The following is a 15,654-nucleotide window of genomic DNA, read 5'->3' on the forward strand; positions in this document are numbered from 1 at the left end:
GGAGGAATGATCTGGAAGTGATAAATGACCACAACTTCAGTTGAGCCAATAGCATGTCACATCTGCTTAAAAAGAAAGCTGTTTTCAAATTTAGACTCTATTAGGGGAGGCACAGCATCCAATTCAAACAAAAATTACAGTTTTCCTTGTTAGACCACACCCAAGCTCATTATCTGGAGCCCTTGACCTTGAATATACCGGGGGTAGGGGAAAGGGCTGCCAGATGACAGAGCAGAGATTAGAATAGGAAGCTATTGTCCTGAGACAAAACAATTGAAGGACCCAGAGAGGTCAGCCCACAAAAGATAAGTTGTAGGACATGATGGTTTGGAAAGGTCCTGGGGAATGTGAGAGGATTATTAAGTAGAAGAAAATGGACTAATTCTGGATTAATTCAGGTGTTAGAACTAGGACCTTTGGGGACAGTAAAAGTGAGGCAGGTGAGACTTCTGTTTTACAGAAGAGACACCATTGAATAAAAAGAAAATTATAACAATGGCCTTTTAAAGTAGTTCTTCCTACCATAAGATATCTTCAATCAGATAGATACGTAAATAGATATAATAAGTAGAAACTTTGAGTAGGAGTTTGCACTAAAAAAAATCTTTGAAGTTTTATTTTAATGATGAAATTCTGTGATTCAGCTGTTTTGTTAAAATGATTTGATTTGGTTCTAATGCTCGGGGGGTAGGCAGTGGGCAAGTAAGAATAAGCTAAGCTATGTCACCAGGTTCCTAAGTAACCCTGGAAGGAAGGGGTGAAAGCAGCTGGCCTGCCATACCATTTGTTTCTTGGGAGAAAGGAGGGCCGGTGACTCTAGTCTAACCTTGTCAGCAGGACCTTTGGGTAGACAGAGTACTGACACTTGCTGGGAGAAGAGACCTTAACTGTGGAATGCCTTTAGGATGTCCCTGGCTAAAGACAACCCATGATAAAGAGAACAGAGGAATGTGAGGCCTGCCTCCTTGGAGAATGTCATGTGCACTGTACAGCTTTTGGAGAGTATAGAATGGACATGTTTTATAAGTTAAACTCTCACTGCTATGTGGGAAACTTGGCGAACCTCGCTTAGTAGAGTGTTCATACCTTCTGGGCCGGAGTTGCCTGTACAGCACAGGGAGGACCTGACTTACCAGCTGCCTTTGATATCCCGCACCTCTTTCTGTGTCCTCTGAATCATTTGATGGCCTGTATCCTTGGAACATTTACTAAAAGCTCAGTACCAGGAAAGATCACGGTTTCACATGAGTCTGATTTGGCAATCATCTGATCCTGTGTGTTCACTCAGACCTTCGATTGTCTTGTAAATAAATGATCAAAAACCTTTAATGATTAAAGTTTAGCAAAAAGTTATTAAATATAGGATGGGTTTTGTTCCCAAATGTCACTTTTAGATTGGTGGAACTCTGAAAGGGGTTTCCATGGAAATGTGTTAAGGCTCCAGGTCCGTGCAATAACCTATAAAACACCTCACTATTGCTCCCATGGAACACAGTCACATTTTTACACAAGTGTCCGGTGTGGGATGCTCAGAATTTCTCTCCAGCCCTATGGTGGGAAAGGGTGGCCACCCCACTCCCACCCATCGATGGCAGCACAGTATGTAGCACCACGCCAACAGAAGTAGGTGCGTCATACTTTTAGTTCTCTTTCTCCCTTCCCTTTGAAGGCCCTGACCCTAGCTACTCTCAGCTGTTAGAAAATTAAATTTCCCATGGTAAGAAAATCCAGATTTTCATAATCACTGGCCAAAAGGAGAATTTTCTTTTAAGCTCCGGAAGGGATCAGACAAATCCTGTTTTGTTTTCCCTCACAGAATCACGTAGAGGCCAAGGCAAGTATGAGTTTTACTACAGGAAGAGAGCTCCTTAAAGGTAGATGGCAGAGGTGGAAAAGCCATATTGACCAGAAGTGAATTGTGAGTTTTGTCATAATTTGCTAACAGTAAAGTATCAAAATTTGTAATTTATTTGTCTAAAACTATTAGACTTGAGCCTGTCCCTTTAATCGCATCTATCTCATTTGTATTTCAGTAGGTTTTCTTGAGTAGGAGAGAAGGGGATACGGTGGTGAGGAATCACGCATAACCTAAAGCTTATCTCATGGTTGCCATGTCCCACCTAATGCTGTCACAGGTGTACTGGATTAAACAGGTGATGAGTCATTGATATACAGGAGCAGAAAATATAGAAGCAAGACTGAAGCATAGTCCTCCACCCCTGTGTGGTTTTGAACAAAGGAACTCTGGGGGTACAGGGGACAAGGCATATGATGGAACCTGTGCAATTCCGTTAGGTAGCTAAGATTTGAGCGTAAGAAACTATCAAAAAATTCAAGGAACACATCGCCCACTGATAAATCGGTAATGCCATTACAATTTAGGGAACGGAAAGATGACTGTGTTAACTTCTGTTAATTTTTTTAGTCTGAACATGGATATATGTAAAAAAAAATCTGAGACTGTTGAAATATAGGGCTTAGTAAGTCCAATGTTGTCTAGGTCTGATTCTTCAGAGATAACTACTGACCATACTTGATGTATATTCTTGTAGTGAATATGAGTTGTGCATAAATTTTCCTATATATATTTGTGCTTTTTTGAATTTTCTAAAAGAGCTTTTGAGGTAGATGGGACTTAACCTCATTCTCAAAAAAAAAATGTTTAGATTAGCAGGAAAAAGTGGGGAAGACTTCCTAGGTCAGAAGACATGAGGAAAATCCCTGAAGAGAAGTCAGACCTTCGGAGGTGATAGTAAGGACTAGGGTGTCAGGGTGGATCTGTGTGCGCTCAGTAGTGGTTGTATGTTTGGATGAATAAGATGGAGTCACTTGATGGAGTCAACATCCCAGATCACCAGACTTGCATTTTCACTTTTCACAGAGTTGTTGTAGTCCCATTAGCCAAAAAACCCCCAAAAAAACAAAAAACAAAAAAACTTGATACAACTGGCATACTAGAAAGATAAGACTGATGGTGATATGTAGAAAAAAAATGCTACATGGGGGGAGGAAATGTTGTAGGAGGTTATTGGAATAATATGAGTGATAGATTATGAAGGAATTTAATTTTAGGGGTTATGGTGGTGGTCATGTTAATGAAGGGAAAAAAAAATCTAAAAGCCATTTTGTAGTCAACAGAGCAGGGTGACTAATTTGGATTTCACAGAATGAAGGGAAAGAAGAGGGCAAAAGGATCCAGAGCACTAAAGGGATGTGATACCATGGAAGGACATGGGAGACCGTTTGGGCAGAAAGATACTTTGAGATGCTGTGAGACCTTGTGGCAGTAGCACAGCTGTCCCAGGGGCAAGGGGCCCATATGCATTAGAAGTAAGGTTTGTCTTGTGGGGGCAGGGGCAGGAACCAGAAGAAGGATGATCCTCTAAAAGAGGCAGAGGAGAACTTCAGAGAGGTAGAAAGAGAACCACAAAAGTATACATTTGGGAAGACCGTGATTAAGGCCCCTTATAGCAACACTGTGAATTGAAAAAGGGCACTGGGGAGGCTCATTTGGTTAAGTGACCCACTCTTGATTCCGGCTCAGGTCCTGATCTCGCAGTTCATGAGATAGAGTCCTGCATCCGGCTCTGCGCTGACAGTGTGGAGCCTACTTGGGATTCTCTCTTCCTCTCCCTCTGCCCCTTATCTCTCTCTCTCTCTCTCTTTCTCTCTCTCTCAAAAATAAATAAACATTTAAAAAAGCTATGAAAAATGTATAGGCAGAGGCCATTTGAAGAAATTAGGTCATTAATTTTTATTTGAGGATTAGAAAATATTGACAAGCAAAAAGAAAAAATAATTCCCAAATCCCACAACCCAGAGATGACTATATTTACTTAATTACCATTTACATTTAGGTATTTCCACTTTTTTCCAATGGGTGTATGCATAAGTCAAAATAGCATTCTGTGTTTGATTATATATGACAAAAATGGGCTCAAAATTTAACATTTATTTTACACATTGAAGTATTGCATACAACAAAATAACTGGCAATCTTATGTCAGAAAGCAAGAAGCCTATCAAAGACTAATGGGGTTATGTCTAAAGGACATAAGAACTAACATGAAAGCTCTCTCATTGGCTAAAAATGTGACATTTTGATCATCAATTAGAATAACTATTATAGCCATTGAAAACCATTGACTCATGAGTTCTTAATAATATAAAAAAAAGTGGGACAGTTCTTGCATGGGATCTCTCATGTGGGTGCTGTTAAGTAGCATTTGGGACTGGAGTCCTCTAAAGGCTCAACTGGGTTGAAAGAGGCTCATTCCAGTGTCTGGCAATTGGTGCTGGCTCTCTGCTGGGACCTCAGCAGGGCTGTTGCCTACAGTGCCTGTTTGTGGCCCCTCCTGCGGCCCCTCTGCGAAGCTTCTCATGACTGAGCTTCAGAAGACTCAGGATGTTACTTCCACTGCATTCTGGTGGTCACGTGAGTTTTCTAGGGCAGCCTAGATTCAAGGGGAGGAAAATAAGATTCCACCTCTTCATATGAGGAGCACTGTGCACATCTAGGAAGGGAAGGAAGTGATGGCAGCCATCTTTGGAGACTGTCACCGTCTTATTTGTCAATGTTGGATGACATTATCTTCTTGTTATGATAAGCATTTAACTCTCACATCTCTCTTTCCTTTCCCTTCTTCCTTTCAGTGTTGTTAAAGGAATTTTAGTTTCTAAGTTCCTCTGAAAACTTCCATTTCTGGTTCTGTAGCACCTCTTGATACTTTTTAAGGTGAGGGTATTAGTGCTCCTATGCTACTTTTTGTGTCTCTAACCACTACTTCACTTCTCAGTTTGTCATTTGTACTTGGTGGGGGGGTGGGTTGTATTGTCAAGATTTTGAACCAAGTTTTCCTTTACATCTGTTTGATCCTACACAGAGAAAACCAATATGAAAATTATAACAATCAATTATGACAATCATATTAAAATAGTGGACTGCACAAACAAGATTACATTTCCTGTCTAATTTTTGTTTAGAGTTTCCAATGCTTCCCTTTTTTCTTGCAACATGTTCTTGGCCTTTATCATATATTTGAGTTGTTCCATACTCTCAAGGATAGCATCACATCTCTGCGATCGTTTTTTCCCAGATACCTGCCCTTGGAACCCTCCATTCTCCACTTCAGTCTGAACAGACTGCTCTCTAGGTCTGCTGCCCAGTGTCCTGGGCTTCCTGCCATGACTTTCCTGGTTTGGGGCCACTGTTTTCCTGGATTCCATGTCTGTCTTTCTTGGTTCACTCATTCATTGTGCTGCAGCATAACTTCAAATGATTTCCTAAGGAAGAGTGTGAAGGAGGTAAATTCTCTAAGTTTTTTGTAAGTTCTGAAAATGTGTTTTATTCTCAGGCCATCTGGTTGGATCATTAGCTCTATTGGCAGCATGTGGATATATAATCATATTTAACCAATTCCCTATTGTTATACGTTTGTTCTGAGTTTCACTATTGTATATAACTTGTGTGAACATCCTTATATCTTTTCATATTTGTGCCATACACAATTATTTTCAAAGAATAATTCTGTAGAGAGGAAATCCTGGGAAAGTGGGATGCGTTTTTAAGTATATGGACATGTTCTGCTAAAATTCTCTTTGGAAAGGTTACCCTGCACCTTCAAAAAGATGTTTGTACATGTTTGACTAATGTGTAGAGATTATTGTGTGTAAACATTTTTTTTTTCACCAAGAGATTGGTTGGTTTTTGTTGTTTGTCCTCTTTGTTCTTGTTGTCTGAACACTGCCAGTTAATAAGGTTCAGGAACTCTGAAGCGGGTAGACCAGAATTTTCTGAGCAAATTGGAAATGGTACCTGGAAAGAAGATAGACATGAATGGTCTTTAAATATTTCAAGGGTTATCATGTGAAGAAGAGATTTTGGATTACCATGATCAGAAGTAGGACTGGTAGATGGAAGTCAGAGAGGGTGCATTAGAGTTCTGAAACTTATGAATAGCACTCCCAGGAAGGAGCAGACAGCTTTAGGAGATGCTACACTTCTCACCATGGAGTTGTGCAGGCTGAAGGGCAAATTGGAAGAGCTTTGGTAGATGGGATTTAAATATCAGTTGGTAATAGAACGAGGCCATCTTCAGAGTCCATTTCAACCCTACCACATTATGATGGTAAGAAACATAAAGTTGTCCTGAACAGTGAAATTTGAGCTGAGTGAAATATAGTTGTGAGATGGAAAGTTGGTGTCACCTATTTGGTAGATAAAACTGTTCCCCCGTGGAAGTATTTATTTTCCTTTTCAAACTGGATGTTTTTTTCCTGCAACAATTAGAAAGTAAGATTGACGACTTTTTGAGAAGTGATGTGTGGACATAATTTATGTTTTATCTTGAAATAGCAATAGTGAACCAACATTTAGTCCTCACTAATTGTGATGGCAACCTGTCATTCTTATTATCATCCCTTTCTGCTTATCGTTTCAGGCTGGGCCCTTGGTCCTGTGAAGTCACTCAAATATCAGTGAGGTGGAGACTTCTACATAGACAGGATGGCATAGGCCCTTTTAGGACTTGTTCTTAAACTTAATCAGTCTTCTGTACAATCAGGATATGAAAAACTACTGGGTTCAGTTTCACCTTTAACTGCAAAATTTTTTCCACTATTTTACTTTTTATTTATTTTATTATTATTTTTTTTTTTAGAGAGTGGGAGAGCAGGGGAAAGGGGTCGAAAGAGAGAGAATGTTAAGCAGGCCCCACACTCCGCATGGAGCACAACATCGGGCTTCATCCCACAACCCTGGGGTCATAACCTGAGCTGAAATCAAGAGTCGAATGCTCAACTGACTGAGCCCCTGATATGCCCCTTTTTTCCACTTTTTGAGTGCCTTTTCTATTTTCATATTTTTCTTGGTTGCTATTAGTACATATCTTGTTCTCACATCAGTTCTGTCAAAAAAGATGGTATTATGCCCATTTTACAAATGGAGAAACTTAAATTTATTTATTTAAAAAAATTTTTTTAACGTTTATTCATTTTTGAGAGACAGAAGAAGACACGGCACAAGCAGGGGAGGGGCAGAGAGAGAGGGAGACACAGAATCAGAAGCAGGCTCCAGGCTCTGAGCTGTCAGCACAGAGCCAACACGGGGCTCCAACTCACAAACCATGAGATCATGACCTGAGCTGATGTCGGATGCTTAACCAGATCTCGGTGTCCTGAGAAACTGAAATTTAGATCAGCTTGGCCAGAGGTCACCCAGGAGTGCTAGGGTTCAAATCCTGGCCTCCATGCCACAGGCTTGTGATCCTGTCCTAACATCCCTGCCTCCCCAGACTTACTTGCTTAATTATCATAATGAATTGCCCAAATAGAATAAGAGTTTGAAAGATTCTAGCAGTCAGCTGGCCAATAAATATTTATGGAAATTCTGCCATCAGCAGCAGGATATAGTGGTTCATAGACACTTCCATTTCTCAGTTAATTCTGTCATTCCACTGTTTCATAAAATGGGGAAGATGAGGATGGTGGGAGGGGCAGCCATACACTCCTAATAGCAGCTCTTTAAAAAGTATTCACCATATTTATAGAGAGATATGGAAATGGGGTTAGAGAAGTTCAGTAATAGTCACAAATCATGCAGTTAAGAAAGGGCTTCTTAGTTTGCTGGCATGCTCATACATAACCAGCTTCTAGCCATTTTCCTTCTGATCCATAGCTGTCATGCAGGTCTCAAATTCTCCTACCTCTTTTTTTTTTTTTTCAATTGAAGTATACTTAAACAATATCCTATTAGTTTCAGGCTTACATTATCATGATTTTATGTTTTTATACATTGCCAAGTGATCTCCATGTTAAGTCTAGTACCATCTATCACCAGATAAAATTATTACAATATTGTTGACTATATTCTCCTTGCTGTACATTATATCTTTATGACCTACTTATAACTGGAAGTTTGTACCTCTTAACACCCTTCCCTTTCCATTCTGTTAGCCTTCTGACACCGCCCCCCAACTAACACGCCTCTCCTCCCAATCATTAGTTTGTTCTTTGTATCTAGAATCTGTTTCTTTTCCCTTTTGTTTATTCATTTGTTTTTTTAGATTCCACATATAAGTGAAATCATATGGTATTTGCTTCTTTGTCTGACTTATTTAATGTAGCCTAAAACCCTCCAGGTCCAGTCCATCCTTGTTCTCAAATATGGCAAGATTTCATTCTTTTTGATGGCTAATATTCCATTGTATATACATACCACATCTTCTTTATCCATTCATCTATTGATGGGCACTTCAGTTGCTTCCACAGCTTAGCTGTTGTAAATAATGTGATGAATATAGGGGTGCATTGGTGTTCTTGTTTTTTTTTTCAGGTAAATACTGAGAAGTGGAATTGCTGTATCATATGATAGTTTTATTCTTAATTTTTTGAGGACCCTCTATTGTTTTCCACAGTGGCTGCATCAGGTTATATTCCCACCGACAGTGCATGAGGGTCCCCTTTTCTCCATACCCTTGCCAGCACTTACTTTTTGTCTTTGATATTAGCCAATGTGATGGGTGTGAGGTGATCTTCCCCACCTCTTACTTGCCAACCCACTTTTTTCTGTCTTGTTTCACTAATCTAAAGGTATCAAGTTTGGGAGATTAAATATCAAGACTTTTTTTTATCATAACACATTTCTCATGACCTCTAATTCTTTTCTACTGATCTCTTTACAAAATTAAAATCTGGATATTTTTCTCCTTTTCTTTTACAATGGAACACTTACATTCTCATCAGAGTGCTCACCCACTCAGATATAGGTTTGCAGGACTCTTAGGAATTGGTTTTGGAGGTGATTCTCCTTGCTTCATACTGAGGAGTAGGCGAGGTTCAACTCAGGAAATATGCACCAGGCACTGTACTAGGCTTTATGGATACAACAGTAAACGAGACACAAGGAATATAGATAATTTGCAAGGGTGTAAGTACTTTAACAGACAGGCAGAGAAATCTGTTGAAACACCTGACCTAGCTCAGGATTCAGGAGTCAGGAAAATATTTCTAGAGGGATGCAGCTGGTCTACCTTGATAATGCTGTAGGATCTGATGGGGGGTTTGTAAATCTTCACTAATTACAATTTCAGAGAAGTATGGAGCTAGTTTCCTGAGGGCTTAGAGATTCCTAGATCATCTGTAAGCTAGGATGGTAGTTCTCTAACTTTAGTCAATATTGGAATCACCTGGAGGGCCTATTAGAAATATATTGCTCATCTGACCTCCATGGTTACTAATTCAGTAGGTCTGCGATGGGGCCCAAGAAAATGTACATCTAGCAAATTTCCAGGTGTTGGTGATGCTGCTAGTCTGGGGACCACACTTTGAGAAAGACTGTGTTAGATATGAGAGAACCATTTTCTTTGGGAAGAGGGAAGAGAAATTAGAAGAAAAGCCAGGATGCTATGCCCATTTCTTTTATAAACTCAAGAGGTTTTTTCAGTGTGGAGATACTGCATTTTGGCTAAATTTAGATGAAAGCAACATATCAAATTGACTATTTTTACTAGTAACTTTTAGTATTTAAAGACTATTATAGAGTCCGGTTTTATCTGATACTAATTTGACACTTTGGTTAATAGTTACTTTTAATTTTATAACCACTTGAAAGGAGTTCAAAGAAATATTCTAAACTCTCAAAAAAGTCTTAGACATAGTATAGTTAATAAGTTTGTATTTTTAAAATTCACTAGAGAGAAATGTTTACAATTGTTTCTTAAAATCTAAGAGTAAGGCGATTGCTACTATTTCAATATTTTGCATGACTTTGGACTGTCTGCTTGAAAATATTTTAGAAATCACAAACAAAAACTTAAAAAATTTCAGTATTGCATTTCATATTTGGATAAAATGATTTATTTGAAAGATATAGTAAATAATTTAGCAAGGCTTTGGCTGACCTTAGGAATATATTAACTCATATTTTATAGCAATTTGGTATGTCATATTCTCTAAACATTGGGTATAGTTACCTAGAATGCCACACATTTTAAACAAACTAAACAAAAGAAGATTGTTAGGAAAAGTAGATTGGAAAAAGAGCTATCTTTAACTGAGGGAGAAAGGCAATGTTATAGATGGGAAAATTTATCTTTAAAAACAAAAGTGAGTGTTAAGTACATGAAGTTATTATGATAGAGGATTATACTAATCAACTATTTCTGAAATTTTTCTGTCTGGTTCAAGTAAGAATCTCACTAAAGTAACTCTTTTCTTTGCATTTGTTGGCTCCCCAAGGGTCATGTTCTAGTTGTGCACTATTTTCAAAGCTCTTCTCCCTTCCCCTAGTCACTGAAGAATTTAACTATGGGAGAAGAGGAAAGCAGAACATTTCAGCTTTTTAATTTTACCAGGATGGTCTCCAACTAAACACAATTACTTATTTTTCTGACCTTTTCTTAACTGAGATATCCCAGTCACTTACTTTGCAAACACTCACCTAAACTTTAAATAAATCACCAAAACTAAAAAATAAGTCCATAAAACATCCAGGAACTTGGAATATGAAAGGCAATTTGCTTCCTATTACTTGAAAGTGCTTCTTTGTGCTGGATGAGTTAGAGAGGTCAGTCATTTACTCTTTATTCATTCCTCTTTCTCAGAGCTAGGAATGTGATTTTAATTATGTATTAAAATGAAAAAGTTTACCTACCATTTGGGATTCATTTTAATAAAATTCATAATAAAGAAGGGAGTGGCCTGCCCAAGTCCATCCTGGTTTTACTGTTTTACTACTGAAAATCCCGTATCCTGTGAAGTCTTTCCCTTTGATGCAAAAAAATTGTGGCACCCACGATTTGCAGTTCATAATAATGGATCATTTATTGTCGCATTACACTGAATGATACCGTGGAAGTGTGTTGTAATCATGAGCATTAACAGTCATCTTTGCCCTTTGGAAGATCAGATGAGAATGAGAACACTATGATACCAACACCAGAATGCCCCCAAAGTTCACCAATAAAGAAGGTTATAGTTATTATATATGGAAATATGTATAATATATATTATTATATACATTAGTATATAATGATGTTATTATGGGTGGATGGAAAGACACATGGGTTAGGGTATTAGATAACCAAAAGAGACTAGACTGTACAATATGCAGAAAAGAATTTAGGATTGGGCATTGTTATGGACTGAATTGTATCCTACCCCCAAATTCTTATGTTGAGGATCTGAGCCCTAGTACCACTGAATGTGACTTTATTTGCAAATAGGGTCATTACAGATGTTTTTGGTTAAGTGAACATGAGGTCATAGGTGAATAGGTTGGGTCCTTTAATCCAACATGACTGGTATCCTTATAAAAAGGGGAAGTTTGGACACATACATGCACGTAGGGAAAATGCCATGTGAAGATTGGAGTTGGGATGCCTAGAAGCCAAGGAACTGCAAGAAACTAGGAGAGAGGCCTGGAGCAGATCCTTCCCTAGAACCTCCAGAAGGAGCATGGGCTTGCCAACACCTTGATCTGAGACTTCTAGCCTCCAGAACTGTTAAGACAATACGTTTCTGTTGTTTAAGCCACCCATCCTGTGGTACTTTGTTATGGCACCCCCAGCAATCTAATACAGGCCTGCTAGAGATGGGGATGGAAAAGCGCCTAAAGAGACTGCGTCTCACAAGTCTGAAATGAGACAGACAAGTACATCTAAATGGAGCTGTACTTTTTTCATCTTCCAAAAAGACACTGATGCTCAGTTGAAATAATAGCAGGCATAAAACTTGGACATACCACATGGATATACACATTTTATTGTTCCCTTGACTGTTCTATGAAACTGAGTAAAGTTACATTTCCCGATTCAGAGGTTGCAACGAAAACATCCTGTCGGCGAAAAAGGGGTAAATTCTAATAACAGATGTGTTGGTTTCTCACGGTAGAGAGAGCTTATTCTGTTGGATATTCCCAATAATCATGCTTTCTTTCCTCTAGCAGATGTTGCATGGAATGACAGCAATAAAAACGTGTTCCCCTAGCTCTTAGCTCCTGGGATTTGAAAAATGGAGTTTCAAGTTGAATTTTTGACTCCTATGAAGATTATAAAGAAACCACATGAAATAACAATTGTTGATGTGTTGTTCAAAGACGAATTAGATTTTGCTCAATACGTCTGCACATTTGGCAGGCAGTGCAAATGTAAACGTGGCAAATTCCATTCGGTCTACACACTTCTCACCAAAGAAAATGAAAAGATACTACCTGTGAAACACCTTCTACACCTCGTGTAGAAAAGTGCCACAAAGAGATGTGATTTGCTTACCTATGTTGAGGCTTTCATAATGAAAGTTCTTTCTCACCTTTAGCTTCCTCAAAACCTGAAGAACCAATGAGAGTTTTGACTTCACAGAAATGGAGGGAGATGGCTTCCATAGACCTGTGCCTATAAGATAGCTACAATTATTGCCAGCATGCGTTGGCCAGCCGTAAAATCATATGTGTAGAGTGTGAGGTAAAGAGAATGTCCTTCTGTAATTTGGAAATAAATCGAGGATGAGAAAACAGAAAAGTATTACATTAAATAATCAGATATTCATGTACTGTTTCTTTAAAACTGATGACTGCTGAGGAACCCGTAAGCATCTACAAAAGGATGAACTATTAGCACCTCTATTAGTTAATGTAGTCTGAGGGTTGTGACAAGCATACAATGGAAGAATGGCTCATTTGGGGAAATAAGACTGCTTCTGAACTCAAAAGCATTGCCAGAAAATGGTAGCCACATTGAAGAGGATTTTCTTCACTAGAACTGTAACTTATTTGGAATCCATTTTGTATGTTTTGCAGTATTGAAAAAGGATGGATATTTTAGAAGTGGATAGTTTATATGATGAATTTGTACATGCAAAAGACCTTAGAGACAAATAGCTGGTCTATCAAAACAAGCCTATAGATACAAAGTGGATGGACCTTTTCAGAGAGCTGGGAACTTAATTCTTATAACTCCAAAAAGCCTACTGTTGCTAGTAAAAGTCTCAAGTATTTTATGCTCCCACCTTTGTTAAGAAAATATTTAGGTTGAGGTCATCCTATTGGAGTGATACTGTAATGTGGATTCCTAAGAGCAGAGCTACAAGTCAAAGTAATTTTATGTTGGACTGTATTTCATTCTTGAAAAAAAAAATATGTGTGTGTGCGTGTATATGTGTGTGTGTGTGTGTGTGTGTACTTGCTTGTGTACACGCACACACACACACCAAAGGCTGTAGGCAGTTCAGAGAAGTAATACTGGAAAAAGAAAAAGAAAAATCTGTATTATGGATAAGAAGATGTCACTATTATTTTTTATTAAATATAGGTAACAACTATTTAATTAGTCCCATTGTATTTACATTCTCCTTTTACAAAGTCTCAGATTTATGTCTCTTAAAAATATATAATAATGTAGCCTCCTAAATTTAAATATCCAAAATAAAGTTAAAAGGGCAAAAGTAACCTAAAAATATTACAGTTTCACGCACTTTATTTGTTAAATTAGTCCTATTTTTAATTACGACTAATTACCACTATTAACTAATCTTGTTTGTTTAAATAAAAGCTTTTATTATAACAGAATAGTAAATAATACAGAAAAATATATAATTTCAAATAAACACCGACTCTTCATATTTCTGTGATAAAGTCGTGACACACGTACATAGTTATTTCTCCTATGTTGTCATGTGTGCTTGGACTGGTATGGCTATGCCTCTCTTGACTTGAGGTAAAGCCAGTCACTCCCTGTGCACAGTACTCACCTTGCCCACTGCCTTTGCCCCTTTGTCCCTCCTCCTTCCGTTTCTCCTCATCACACGTTTCAGTTTCCCTAAGGCCAGTGAGTTTGAGATTATAAAAAGTTCTAGATTAGTTTTGGAAAAGCTAATTCTTGAAACCAGCTCTGAATTTTTAATCTCTAAAATAATTTCCGTGGAGAAGAACTGAAAACCCTTCAAATAAAAAGGGTTTTTTTGTTTTTTGTTTTTGCTTTATATTCCCATTTGGAAGGCAGCATGTATATAGCTTTTAGAACTGAAGTTCCATGTATACCTAATGTTTTGGGGGCAGGTAGGATTATTTCTTTTTATGTACAATCATAATTCTGATTTAACTGGAAGTGGTGGAATGACTCTATTTACCTAGTAACAGTTTTTAAATTACATGAATTTTTGGAATGTATACGTTTGGTGTTCTTTCTAATGCTTATTATCTCTGCTCTACTTTTCCTATTATTAAATTCATACAGTGTACCAGGTATTATGTTTCTAAATTCAGAAAGGTCCTGAAAGTATGGGTTTTAGCTGTAGGATCTTCCGATTGACAAATATTTTTTCAGGTCAAATGTGATAGATCAGTTTTAGCATGTGTTGTTACATTTGGCAGATAAGCATCGGCTCACAGGCTCACATGTTGTTAATTAGGATATGAAGTACACCTTTGAGATTTTAAGGTGCTTTCATTAATAGATATAAGAATGAGTTTCTATTAGGTATTTAATTGCTCTAAAATTCCTCAAGTGCTGAAATTCATACTACTTTGGTAATTATTTCTACAGCAATTTGAGGATGCCGTTACTGATGGCTATTTGCAGAATTCATTAATTCAACAGACAACAGCTTAAAATCTGTTTTTATAAATGAACATAAGTGTATACAATATGCTATCTTTTAAAAATAATGTAGAATTCTAGTGACATTTCTAATTTCTCATGAAGAAAATTAGGAGACTTGGTCTGTTTTGACATTGTTATTTTTTTTTTAATTTTTTTTTCAACGTTTATTTATTTTTTTTGGGACAGAGAGAGACAGAGCATGAATGGGGGAGGGGCAGAGAGAGAGGGAGACACAGAATCTGAAATAGGCTCCAGCCTCTAAGCCATCAGCCCAGAGCCTGACGCGGGGCTCGAACTCACGGACCGTGAGATCGTGACCTGGCTGAAGTCGGACGCTTAACCGACTGCGCCACCCAGGCGCCCCGACATTGATTGTTATTTTATGCTGAGAAGTTATTGAATGTTCCTTTAATATTTGGAAATTTTGATAAGAATGGCCTCCCTGACATCGTGTTTTATGTTTATCATCCAGAAGGATGGAGTACTGGCATACATTGGGAATTTTCGCCTGCTTGCAGAACTTTCCAGCCCCTTTGTGAATCAGCGGTAAGTTATTGATATCATTATTTTACACTTATGCTGTTTACCTTTAGTTTGGGGAAATTTTTTTCCAAGATCCTAAAGCTACTAAATAAAAATGAGAATATGTGATATGAACTGTTACCACCATTGTGCAAGTGAGGAAAGTAAACGTTGGAGGGGTTGGAGAAACTTGTCCAAGATCCCCTAGCTAGAAAGTGGTGGTCCTAGCTTTTGAACAGAGCTCTCTCAGAAAGGTGATGATGCTTTATTATACTTGGGTTCATCTTGGGTCCTGTTCATATTCTTTTTTTTTTTTTTAAGTTTATTTACTTTGAGAGAGAGCATGTGTGAGCACTTGTGTGCGTGCATGCGAGCAAGGGAGTGGCAGAGAGAGCGTGGGGGAGGGAGGGAGAGAGAGAGAATCCCAAGCAAGTCCAAACTGTCAGTGGGGAGCCCTATGTAGGGCTCAATGCAGGGTTCAAACTCGAGAACCATGAGATTTTGACCTGAGCCCAAATCAAGAGTCAGATGCTTAACC

The 15,654-nt window shown here is 38.2% G+C and overlaps 1 protein-coding gene across 1 annotated transcript in view; it reads left to right on the forward strand.

Moving 5' to 3' along the window:
• Positions 1 to 15,654, forward strand: part of LOC122480807 (TLC domain-containing protein 4-like) — a 72,105-nt gene that overhangs the window by 36,464 nt on the left and 19,987 nt on the right. The window contains exon 6 of the mRNA XM_043575630.1: positions 15,067 to 15,140. Coding sequence (XP_043431565.1) covers positions 15,067 to 15,140 — 74 coding nt within the window. The remainder of the gene's footprint in view (positions 1 to 15,066; positions 15,141 to 15,654) is intronic.

Source organism: Prionailurus bengalensis, chromosome C1 (assembly GCF_016509475.1).
Source record: "Prionailurus bengalensis isolate Pbe53 chromosome C1, Fcat_Pben_1.1_paternal_pri, whole genome shotgun sequence".
Lineage (NCBI taxonomy): Eukaryota > Metazoa > Chordata > Mammalia > Carnivora > Felidae > Prionailurus > Prionailurus bengalensis.